The sequence below is a fragment of the Neodiprion fabricii genome, chromosome 5 (genome assembly GCF_021155785.1).
Source record: "Neodiprion fabricii isolate iyNeoFabr1 chromosome 5, iyNeoFabr1.1, whole genome shotgun sequence".
In the NCBI taxonomy this organism is placed as follows: Eukaryota; Metazoa; Arthropoda; class Insecta; order Hymenoptera; family Diprionidae; genus Neodiprion; species Neodiprion fabricii.
In genome coordinates, this window is record NC_060243.1 from 21,747,972 (window position 1) to 21,760,498 (window position 12,527).

Consider the following 12,527-nt stretch of genomic DNA (forward strand, 5'->3'; position numbering starts at 1 on the left):
TAAATACTTTACACCTACAGTTATGTCGCAGTATATTCATTTTCGATAATGAGATTCCACATATATCGTTCCATTTTACAATAACATGCTCCGCTTCTTTCTGTTCTTCTGCTACGTTTTATATATTACATGTATATATATTTATATATATACAATTAAAATGTAACACAATTAATTACAAACTCGCAGGTAAAATGTACAATATACAACGATCTATAAATCTATACAATTTCCTAAATTTAGATATGTTACATATATTCATATGTATTGTATACTTACAACATAACGTAAATTTAACGACATAGAGGCTGTTCCCGGATGATTAGAATTTTAATTTTCTCAGCTTTAGCATTTATAGACCTTTCAAAGTCTCCGAACTCGGAAATATCCCGTTACAGCTTCATGTTACGTTAACGTCTATCTAAATGCGGGTGGTTCGTCATCAGCTTGATATAAATTACAATCGATGTTACAATTAGACTGATACGTTAGTTTTATTTTAATTATATTTTACACAGGAAGGGTCGAAGGTTGTATTGTTAATTTTTTGAGGACATCGAATTTCTCGAGGAAGGTCTGCTCGCCTCCTGAGAAGCTCCTCTTCTGTCCAAGCTGCGGAAATCGGACGATTAGAATCATCGATATCTAAGTTGTTAGTTTTAATCCGCGGTGTTTTCCGTGCTTTACCTGTTACTCCGCGACGAACCCCTTTTGAACATGTCTGTCAACTTTTTCTTCAAGTTTCGTTTACCGTTTCTCGTATCCTGGTCATTGATGCTCGCCTCAGAGCCTGACGTCTGAGTAACAAAAGTGACATTCTTGAGTAGAAAAACGGAATCAAGCGGCAAAAAGATTTTTTGAACGAATAATGCAAAAAGTAAAAAACAAAAAACAGGCCTCACTCACCTGCATTGAGTAATCAATGGAACTATTCGGGTCGTCGACACTCGCCGACTTAGTCAGCTTCGTCGTTATTTTCCTTATGATACCTTTGTTGTATTTTTTGTCACGCTGAAGCAGCTCGCTCTTGGTCGAACCGCCCGAGAGCCTGCTGCAAAATTAAAGGCAATTGTTTACCGTGAATTGTTATCTTTGCATCATCGAAATTGTTCCATTGGTACTGCGGTTATGAAAAAAGCTATAGTTTACCTATCGACACTCGAGTCTCTCTGCATACTGAAGTGCCGCGAATCCACGTCCGAACCGTCCAAAGACTGCATGCTTGATACGTTGCTGTCATTGGCCCAGATCGTCTAAGATCACGATTTTACAGACGAATTAGACATGTGCAAGTTAGAAATCGACCAATTTTTCGTTGCTATAATTATTGCCAACTACCTGTTGATCATTTTTTCCCGCTGTTTGTTCCAGGGACACACTCTTTCTTTTCAAGCTCGACTTATTCGACTTATCTTGATAGCCAACGCGAGTCAGAGTTGTTCCTCTGCTCGTTGAGTCGCTTTCGATAGACGTTGACCTGACGGAAATATGAGTTAAAAACAAATAATAAACTCTCTGGAAATCAATCGTCACTTACCGCTTTCCAAATTTCTTAACCTTCACCGCTAAACGGTCGTCGAATGTCTTTTTCGTGTCCTTCAACTCTTTCGCAACCTCCATCAGCTTTCCAATCGTGTATTCAAGCTTTTCCGTTCTTCCACCCAAATCCTTGGTTGATCCTGAAAAAAACGTGGTAAAAAAAATTGCCTCGGAGTCACAATCGACTCAACTTCATACCTCTGATATCTTCCCTCGAGTCCATCATGCCTGGTGATGATTCCCTAGATTTTGGTCCCTAAAAAACCATAAAACAAACGTTGGAGATTGCAAGAAAATTTTCCATCAGTCAAGACATCTTTCATGATTAAATTTCAGTGGTCCGAATGCTTTGAATCACCTTCAACCTCCTCGGCGGTGTCGGCGTGTAAGTGTCGCTGTTTGATGTCTGTTTACCATTGGAACCGTCATTGTTAGGTTTAGACGCCTGTAATTCCGGGAACAATTTCATCAGATCGTCAACCTGCTGAAGAATCACGTTTACGCTACGAGCCTCGTTGTGTTCAAGACGTCTTTTGCTCGCAATAATGTCCCTCAGCTCTTCGCGTTCCCGTTCGTGCCGCTCCTTCTCCCTCCTCATCTTCTCGTTACTTGTCCGCAATTTTGCGTGAGCATCTCGCAGCTCGAGCAAATCGCACTGGAGCTGAAAAACGATTTTTTCGTGACATTACTAACTGACGTTCAGCAGCTGTAAGTCGAAAGTATTATCATCCTTGAAATTATGAAGTCATAAACTCATAAAATCTTTGAAACACATTAAATCCTGAGATCCTCTGAAACTTTGTGAAATCCAAAATGCTCGTGGACTGATAATATAAACCGCAGTTCTGGCGTACTGATGAAGATTAACCCCAGTTAATTAACGCTTGGCTGTAAATATTTTCCGGACACTCACCTCGATCAGTTTCTTTTTGTTCTCTTCCTTCTCCTCGTCAAATGACTTTTTCAGCTGATCCTGCTTCCTCTTATTCTCTAGACGCTCCTTGTCACGTTCTCTTTCGATCTGAAACGCGATTTTTGACCATATTCAAATATATTCGGCATCAAATTATTCTTCTCATACCTCGAACAATGTCTGCCTGAGATCGCGAGCCAGTGTTGCGGTTTCTTGAAGAAGCCTCTGCTGCTCCTCTCGCTCCTTTTGCCAGGCAAGTTCCATTCGGACTTTCAGACCTGGAATTTTCGTCCGCCCGCTCGAAAGGAGGCGCTCCTCTTCCAACTATAATTCCAAGTGTCAATAATTGTTTCAGCACCGGGTTACGTGACTGATTTAGGAGTATTTATACAAGAATCAGCCTGATTGTTTCGCAAAGGTTAGATTTGAAATATTTTGTAAAATGATTCTGCTATTTTCAAAAAATGCGCTCCGGTCAACTACGACTGAATAAATATTAATCAATCTATTCATTTTGCTGCGAGATGGGCTTTGAGGTTATATTTTGCGAATTATTTGATTATTAATTCATTTCACAATTAATCGGTCCCAGCTGACTAGAGCGTACTCGCAACGATCTGAACGATCATATTACAAAAAATTCGCAATTGAACGGATGTTTCAAAAGAAAACGGGATCGATTCTCATAAATACTTTTAGATCGGTCACGTGACCCAGATGCGATGAAGGCAATATGGCGTCACACGGGGTGAACAGCTGATCCTTTCAGGTGAACTTAATAACGAATATCAAAGCACAAACAACGTCGTACATGTTGTGTTAATTCTTTTTTATGAGATGTAATAAAACGACTGTAATAACCTCGTTCACACGCGATTGCATCTCCGAAAGTTTGACCTGCCATGCGGATCTCTCGGAAACGAGTTCTGTCTTCAGTTTCGAGGACTCGAGCCTAGTCTCGGACAGCTCGTCCTCCATACAGCTGATCTGCTTTTCGAGGACCGTAACGTTATTCGCGATTACTTCCTCGTCCTGAAAAATATCAGACCAAGATGACGAAGGCCCGGAATTATTTCCCAAAGATCAACGGAATCTTTACCTCATCCGATTTTCCCGTCGACGTGTTCGACTGCCTTCGTTTCCGTACCGCCTTCAAATCCCCGATCGTTCTCTGGGCCCCCTCAAGCATGTGCTTGTAAGTGTCGCGTTCTCGCTTGTAGCGCGAGAGCTGGTTTTGTATCGACTGTATCTCATCGTTTATCGCCGTTATTCTGTGCTCGTATCGCATTTTACACTGCGCCAAATCCGCCTTCCGCACCTTGTCCGCGTTCGACAAAGCGCTCTTCGCCTTTCGCAGCTCCGTTTCCAATGCCGAAGTATCCGCTGACCAGTTCTTCTGGATCTTCGAAACGCTCTCGTAATCCTGAAGCCTGCTCGTCAGGTCGTCGTTCTAGAATTAATCGTCACAAAAATGACATATCGTTTTCATCTCACGTAAATACCACGCGTCAATTGATACAGACGTGATATTAGGATGCAGATACCGCGAGTTTTCTGTAAAACTCACCATTCAACACTTGCAGATAGGCAACCGAAGCTATAGGAACATGCCTATCTGCTAGCGTTGAGCGGTCAGACAGTGTAAGGTGGGAGGAATATAATTAGTTCAACGAAAGTTAAATAAAGTTAAAGGAGTTTGATTGAGTAGATTTCAAGACTGAAAATATCTACTCGAAAAATCGCATATTCACGTCAGAGGCAAGAGTTTGTTACATCCGGTGTACCACCACACGTCTTTCTCATCCAATGGCTCCTGCTTGATAATTCTCCAATATTTCTTATATTAACTTCATAGTCTCTATCCTGTCCTCCTATTTCCATCCAGCCTCACGCTACTCGTTATCATACTTACTCAGCTAATTCCATTCCGCTCACTCTGGATTTTCACGCCTGTCCTTGCACCCATACGCTTTGTCTCCAACCTCACTCGTATTCCAACTCTCAACAACCACACATCTCACCCAAAAACCAACTCTTTCTCACGAGACATCTCCAAACCTTACATTCAATCACATTCAATTGCATTCGCCAAATAATCTTCAAATCCACTTTCTTAAGTGAACTACATTTCGTCAAACATCAATCAGTAATCAACATCCTACCAACATCCCTTCAGGTGTAATTACTTCAAGCGGGAAAGAACCCATATCAGTAGTCCATAACGGACGTAAAAAATTTAACTTGGAGCTAATTTTCCTGATTGAACTATCTAATTAACAAAAATCGAACATTTTTACACCTGCACTAAGATCTTGATCACGAATTGATAATATACTTACTGCCTTTTTCACCGCGTCCAACTGCTCGGTGAGCACAGAATTCTCTTTCCTCAGTCTTGCGACTTCATCGTTTTTCTCATCGATGGACGATTTGCTGGCTGATTTTTCATACTCGCGTAATTTCTCCTGAAAAGCGAATTGTCGATGTAATAAAAAATAAAAAACTTGAGCTGATGCCGTTGAAACAGTTATCCGAACCCTCACCTCCATGCGTAATTTTTCTTTAACCCACTCGTCTTCTTTCTTATTGTACGTTTCGCGTATTGCTTTCAACTCTCCCTCGATCCGGTTTATCTCGTGCTTACGGTCCAGCAGCTTGCTGCAATAAAAGTTGATAAATAAATCGTCAAAAAAATGCGGGGATAAACGAAAAATGAAAATTTTAAATCTGCGAAGAGTTTACCTGGTCAATATCGTGTTTTGACTCTCAAGATGGGCTCTCGAATCGCCCAGAACTCCGTACTTCACGTTTAAATCATCGTACAGCTTTACTCCGGTTTTTACTTCCTTTTCCAAGTCTGCGGTAAAATCAATGCAGGGTAAAATCAAGCTTTCAAAGCTCCTGTAATCTACACTTAATAAAAACCAAACTGATGTAACTGACTTGAAATTTTTTCGGTGTAAGTTTGCTTCATCTCGTTCAACTTCTTCGCATTAACACCGGCCTTTTCAAGACTAAGAATCTTCTTCTTTAGGGTAGCGATTTCGCCCTCTTTACCCTGAACAATTTTTTCACTTTCGGTCCGAACCTTTTCCAGCTCCTTTGATAATTCTGCGATCTCGGAACTCGTTTTTGAGATCTTTGCTGAGCAGGAATTCCTCTCGTTCTCCAGTTCCAGTTTAATCCGCTTCAGCTCTCCCTCGAGCTGAGATTTGCTCGTTTCGACCTGAGAGAATATTGGATTTGAAAAATATTTCTACCGCTCAATAATATCAGAATTCTTATTTTCACAATGCACTCACGGATGCGAGTGTCTTTACTATCCGTCCCTCCTTTTCCACGCACGTCGTCAGATCGTTCTGTAAATTTTTACACCTCTCTTTTTCCACGTACAGTTCTTTCTTCAGTTCGTTCATCGCAAATTCTATTCTGGCGCTTTCTTTACCGGACGATGTCGCCGATTCTAAATTGTGTTTAACAAAAAATGAAACCCCGAAAATTTTTTGCCTCGAAAAAATATTTCTAATGGCTTACCGAGATCCTTTTTAAGCTGAACCACCTCGTTGTAGACTTTCAGCTTCTCCGCGGATAGCGACAGCAATTTGGACTTCAGTTTTTCCTTCTCTTCGTGAAGTTTCACTCTTTCAACATCCCACGAATTTCTCTCTTCCTTGTTCAGGCTGATCGCATCCTCGAGTTTCTTCTTGACTGTATGGAAGAGAGAAAATTCGCTGTACATGTAATCGATATTCGGCTCGATCGTTTTAACTTTCATCATTCATAATTTTCTCAATTGCACGTGGAGCGATCATTATTTCGAAACTGTTTCTCGAAGCTGTGAGAACGTGCGCACCGTAAATGAGAATCGGGCAGTGCCACGCGCTGTTCGAATAAAGAATGAAAGAAAAAAAAATACTGCGAGTCGTGCCACGTTATTATACAAGTCTGATTACGTCCCCCGACCGCATGATATTGTATACGCAGGAAGCAGGCGCATAACTGCATGTTCCCATTATTAGAAACGATATACATACCGCTGCTCTGGAATGAGGTTCAGTTCTACTTTACCGGCCGGGTATCACCGTTCTCAATTCAATTTTCTAATGCCTTATAAGCCGCTCCGCGCAATCTGCACGCACAACACGCCTCCGGCCGACTTTATATCATTATATTACACAAAGAACCCTGTGCGGTTTCGATTCACAGAGTGTCTGAAAAGCTACCGCTGGATTGAATTCTAATTGATTTATAAGGCGGGAAAATATAAATTCCGTTATTTGAATTTGAAAATTGGCGCTAAATTTGAAACAGTGTTCTTCCTTATATTCTTGTTCCCACTTTTCGTTTTAGTAATTTGAATACCACGTGGAATCGAATAACGTTTAAATGGATCTAACGCATCAGGAGTTCGGACGATTTGTTGTCGTCCGAAGAAGGCGGCTTGCTGCTTTTTTCCGTCTTCTTCGTGTCTCTCTCGGCGTTAAGTTCTCTCGTTGCTTTGTCGAGCTTTTGCTTCAGGAGTTCGCATTCTTTGACGAGTTTTTCCTGGTTCTTCAAATTCTGGGAATCATCCTGAGGAACCACCGCAGGAATTCCCGTCACTTCAACGTCTTTTCCTTCGGTCACGGTTATAATTATACCGAAAATATCAGCTGCGAAAAGTAATGAAAAGGATTAGACCGAGACCAACTTCGAAAAATTTTACCCTCAGTTAAATTGCACGTTACAAATTCAACTTCACTTAATGATATTAATATTCAGCTCCTCACCTATTTCCTTCTCGAGGTCGTCCACCATCTTTCTTAGCTGGAGCTTTGTCGTGTAATCAGTTGTTTTTTTCGCCGTGCGATTTTTGTACTCGTTGACCACCTTGCGTAGCGTCAACTCCAATTTCCTTAACTGTGAAAAATACACGATATTCGTACATGTACAATTACCAGATTCACGATTAAAAAATTGCTTGCGGTTTTTACCCCATCGAACTGGCTTGATATGCTCGTTTTTTCACTTTCCAACTGCTCGACTTTTCGCTCGACTTTTCTCAACTTGAACGAGAGGATTCGACAATTTTTATTAGACTGTTCTAAGTCCTTACGAAGAGTCGTGTACTCGTCAGCCTGCTCTTCCCTGATCAGAGTAAGGTAAAACAAAAATAATAAATGAAATTAAAAAAATATAAAAAATCATTTTAGTCACAGAAAATTACGGATCAATCTTGTAAAATTAATAATTCATGCCTGAAGTTGTCCTGCATCTCGTATATCTCTTCCTCCAAGTCCCTGATTTCCTTCTTCATGTCTTCATTCTCGTCCATCAGAGTTTCACACAGAGTTTCCGCGGCCTTCAATTTCGACTTGAGCTCCTCGTTTATCTTATCTTTTTCCGAACGGTTCGTCTTCACGTTCAACTCCTTTTCCAAGCTTCTGAGCTTCGTTGAAAGCCCAGATTTCTCTTCGGTTAAAGCTACATAAGAGAAAGATCGATGGATGAAACAACGAAACCAAAAGTAAATTACCAAAAATAATATCCGTTTTGCCTGCTCATCACATTCAATTCACGATATACAGGCGTTTAGTACGAATATGGTAGCGTTATTTCTTGTGATTTATAATATTATTATACGAGAAGTGAAAGGCTTCCGTACTAAAGGAACGCATGTGAATGAAGCTCGTGATAAATATGTGCGATGAAAGTCTCGCCGCGTTGAAATCTATGTGAATTAGCGGCGAAACTGGCACCTCACTTCGTTTAACTTAAATTTTTATCAATATTCATGAACAGCGGTTACACCTTCGGTTTTAGCCTGAAGATCTTTGACAGTTTTTTGAAGCTTTGTTACTTCGTTGCTCGACGATTTATTCGAGACGGTGTCCATCGTTGCTAGTCGACGAAGCAGAATGTCGCTCTTCTCTCTCTCGACCTTTTCGCAACGCGTTCTCATCTCGCTCAGCTGAGCTTTGAGCTTCTCGATTTCATTCTGAAAGTCACCAACCAAGTTAAATCAGCCTGCGACACGATCAGTCACTTCAAACTTCATACCTTCTCAGTTTTCCCGCCCTTATCGCTACTTGAATCGCTCCGTTTATCCTTCCCAGATTCGGTTAGTTTCACTCCGTTTTCCGACGGTCGAGATTTCTTCACCTGGTGAAAAAAAAAATCTTTCAGTCGCAGGTCGATTTGCTGTAAACGGAAATTCCGAGGGCCTGATAATTTTCAAACAAGAGCGAATCCAAGTTTCGACCAATCGGAGCGAAGCGCATCGGAGCGACCGTTACGAGAAGCTGGAACGCGATTGGTCAGAACGTTCGAACGCCTGTAGTTCGAAAACTATCAAGCCTACAAGAATTTCATCTGAACGAAATCTGCTCGGTTTTTAGCGCAGAAGACGTCAGCCAGGGACACATCGTTCCACCTGTATGATGAATTCAACGTCTGTATTCGACGACGCGGGATTGTCGGTCTCGTCGACGACGCTCTTGACGCTTTTGATCTGCAACTTTTGAGGCAAGTTCGGGGCGTCCGTACCGAGCTCTGCGACATCATCGGCTACCAGGGAGTTCGAAAATCGTTTGAAGGTATAGCTGTCAGACTGTGAACCCGTGTAGGCCCGCTGCTTTCCTGCCAATTGCCCCGGAGCAGCGGGCGCTTGGCTCGTCTCCGCTGACTCAGCCTCGGTTTCCTTCTGCCCGAGATTGTCTATCGTCGACGTCGACGACCAGCCGCCGCTCAGTACCTGTTTCTTTTCACCAAGTCCCTGCTGGTAGAGCTTGGACTCATCCTTCGACAGGTTCGACGTCGAGGCCCAAGTTCGCTTGTCTGTGTTCTCGGTTGAGCTGAAATTTTTTTGTTATATTTTTTTCGGATTCCGACACTCGGAGGCAAGCGTTTTTTTCTTTCGCGCATGTAAATGGTTTGGGGCAAACCCACCGGCTTGTGGCTGGTTCCCACGGCGAGAGGCTTGGTGACGAGGCTGTCGTGTCTTTCAAAGTACCTTTTTTTCCTATGTGCTCTTTGTAGTCTCTGAAAAATATCGTGTAGAGTATCGCTTCAATCTATACAGTGAAATTGAAATACAAACTGAAGTTTTTATGAAAAATTGGATATTTGTGATCATGGTTGCATTTTATTTCGCTTTTATTATTCATATGTTATATTTTTACACGCAAGCCTGAAAGAGATTATTTGGAATTCGATTTCGCAAGGAGGGTTATTAATTCCAGAATTGTTTCTGGTGCGTACAGACGATATTTCAGCTATGAGCTTTGTGCGGGGAGTTCAGACCTCGATTTCCTAATAGTCTCTCTGCGTGATGCTATTCTCGTACTGCAGCACAAATTACTTGATGCCGATTCACGGAGTAGTAGCGAGTATACGATAAAGTGGGCAATTTCTGCAATACCAGAAATGTAGGTGTATACGTATGTAAACTTAGCCCTACCCCGGGTACAAAGATTGATGCCATAAGCAGAACCTAACCTAATTGAATCTGGATCCCAGTTTTCGGTACAAATTTTTGATTATCAAATGTGACATGATAGCTACAAAACAGTGAATGGTCTCGTTTGAATGCTCGCGTCGACGCCGATTCCAGAAAAATGTGAACCTCTTCCGAAATTCTCGGGAATTTGCTAACAAGTTTACAGAAATAGTGTTTTCAGAGGAATCGCTCGCTCAGCGAAGTCCTCGTGTCGCGATTCTCGGCAAGTAGTGGTTTTAAAATTAATTTCATGCTGCTGCACATGTTGTTTTTTTACCTGAAACATCGCTTGCACCTCGTCGGCCACCGAACCTGGGGGTGAAATCCTAACGGACAAAGGGTGTCACCCTTCGCCGTTGGATATAGATGGTGCATTTTCGGTAAACCCTTAACGCCTTTGGAATCCATGGTGACGGCTGTTGTATTACGCAATCACAAAAAGTAAATTTCCTTCGATTGTTACAAAACGTGCAACACTCTTATTTACTTATCTATAGTTTGTTTATCGTGTTTTTCGTTCGTTTCTTTTTTTTATCGTCATAAAACGAACGATGAAAAATAAAAAAACAAAATCCGCCAATTCGCAGCCTTTATAAAAATTCCTCTACGACACATGTCATCGAGTGTATCGCGGCAAATAGGCAGAGATTCCTCAACGAGAACACATAATCATTCGAACAATTGTAATTATTGTCAATCCACGAATAGTATTTCTTTTTCTTTTTTTTTCTTTTATCCGCACCAACCACCGCGCTCGCGGTCAAACTTTTATTCTGCTGCCGCTTCACTTCTGTGATGTAAAAAAAAATCACCGATGCCTCGTATAGGTGAATCATTTTCCCAGCACTGCGTGATATCCGTTTCTTTCTACCTCCTCGAATTCACTAATTAGGGCTAACATCATGTCTTTTGGCGGCTCTATTTTCCACCTTCTCTTCTTCGCCCTCTCTCTCCCTTTCTTCTCTCTCTTTCGGAGGGCATGCACACACGCATGCACTCGCAGGTACCGACTGACTCTGCACCCCGCCGGGCTACTACTACTACCCAGCTCTAAAAGAAAAAGAACAACGAGGTGAAGAAGATGATGATGACGATGACGACGAAGAAGCAGAGAGAAAGATGCGATCCTGCCGACGAGTGGAGTCGAGACGACGCGAGTGCGTGTCGGATTGGATATCCGCCAATGTATATATTTATACCTTAGTCTATATATAGATTAGATACCCACCACTACGCACAATATTCTCAAACCACTACGTTATAGACATTTTTCTCACTCACTTATACCTTGGTCAGCTGCTGAAACGCTTAACGTTTCATCGTTTTCTTATTTCGTTGTCTGTGGTTGATCGCTTTCGAAAAGGGCACCAAACAATGTTGAATTTTCTCTAAATTTAATCAGAACTCTCACCGTTTTCAGACAAAAGAATATATCATAATATGAAATTCAAACTTCATCTGATATTTGTTGAAAATTTTTTTATGAATGTTAACATATTTATAATTAGATATTCATTTCGGATTCTTTAATCGTGTCTCTGGTCCTGAATTCAGTCTTCTCATCTTATTCAAACAAATAAAAAATCTATTCGCGGGAAATTCAAAAGGTGACGCCTTTACGTCATCGTCAGCAACCACAGCAGTTTTAGCTCTTTACCCTGCGTCTGTGAGATTTCTTCACGATCATGAATGAATATTTTCAATACACGTGACTCACCTAACGCTCAACCTAGCCTGCTCCAACGCAGAAATACAAATGGTGTATTTATTTTTAAAATAAATTTACAAACAAAATTCACATGCTTTATGGGTGTTTTTTAAACTGTGCAGTATATGCTTTATGAAATATTTTCTTCGCAATAAATGGTTATTGCTTTTTTCTCTCAGCTGCGTAAAAAATAAAAATAATTACCTGGCCTATCAATACGAACTCATGCATTAAACTCGCATAATTCAAACAAAAGTCCTACGTTCTTCTTTCGTACATTACGATTCATTAATGGCAATGGCATGGGACGTTTCGCAATTAGTTCCTCTCAAAAAAGTACATAACATATGAAACGACGCTTTTTAGCGTTTTTCGCGTTTCCGCGTTGTAAAAGAGCAACGGACTTCTATTAAGACTTATGTACAAGATAATGCTGCTCGTGTAACTGCTTTCAATTAGGCGGTTTTACTACCTGTAAATTTGGTTGATCGAAGTTAGGCGCCTGTGATGAGAGTACTCCAGTTGCCTTCAACTAGGCGTTTCGCGTAAAAATAAATTAGATTGCCCACAGTTAGGCGGTTTCGCTTCTACTAACAATAAGTCTGGTTCTCAGTAATGAGACGTTTTCACCACAAATAACTTTGATGATTTTCCTATTTTCGGTCAAGTTGTCTCCAAAGAATTTTACATCATTTTAACATATGCCCGAAACAACTTGTATGCCACACAATTTCCGTTTTATGTGTTTCCTTCAATAATACTTTCATATAATCAGGTTCTCCCAGTAATCTTAAAATAATAAATCGTAAAGAACAATCCTTGTGTGTTTGTAAAACAATGTCTTACAAGCCATGAACGAGGATAAAGTGACTTGCTTCCTTCCTTCAGTA

The 12,527-nt window shown here is 41.1% G+C and overlaps 1 protein-coding gene across 2 annotated transcripts; it reads right to left on the bottom strand.

Annotated features, from left to right (window-relative positions):
• Window positions 1–7: 7 nt before the first annotated feature.
• Window positions 8–11,029, bottom strand: LOC124182173 (intracellular protein transport protein USO1). 2 transcript variants are annotated; one of them, XM_046569103.1, is made up of 27 exons: window positions 10,207–11,029; window positions 9,380–9,472; window positions 8,865–9,285; window positions 8,492–8,593; window positions 8,243–8,429; window positions 7,690–7,915; window positions 7,426–7,579; window positions 7,222–7,351; window positions 6,850–7,104; window positions 5,987–6,160; window positions 5,755–5,915; window positions 5,396–5,678; window positions 5,195–5,309; window positions 4,996–5,110; window positions 4,792–4,917; window positions 3,552–3,902; window positions 3,314–3,484; window positions 2,621–2,776; window positions 2,453–2,560; window positions 1,898–2,200; window positions 1,738–1,795; window positions 1,538–1,679; window positions 1,339–1,477; window positions 1,150–1,253; window positions 907–1,048; window positions 688–797; window positions 8–612 (listed from the first exon to the last, which is right to left on the bottom strand). In XM_046569103.1, the coding sequence occupies exons 1-27, from the start codon at window positions 10,335–10,337 to the stop codon at window positions 540–542; spliced, it is 4,530 nt and encodes a 1,509-aa protein (XP_046425059.1). In that variant the 5' UTR covers window positions 10,338–11,029; the 3' UTR covers window positions 8–539. The 2 variants fall into 2 exon arrangements, with proteins under 2 accessions (XP_046425059.1, XP_046425058.1); XM_046569102.1 differs by having other exon boundaries at window positions 9–612; window positions 907–1,051; window positions 10,207–11,027.
• Between the last annotated feature and the right edge of the window lie 1,498 nt (window positions 11,030–12,527).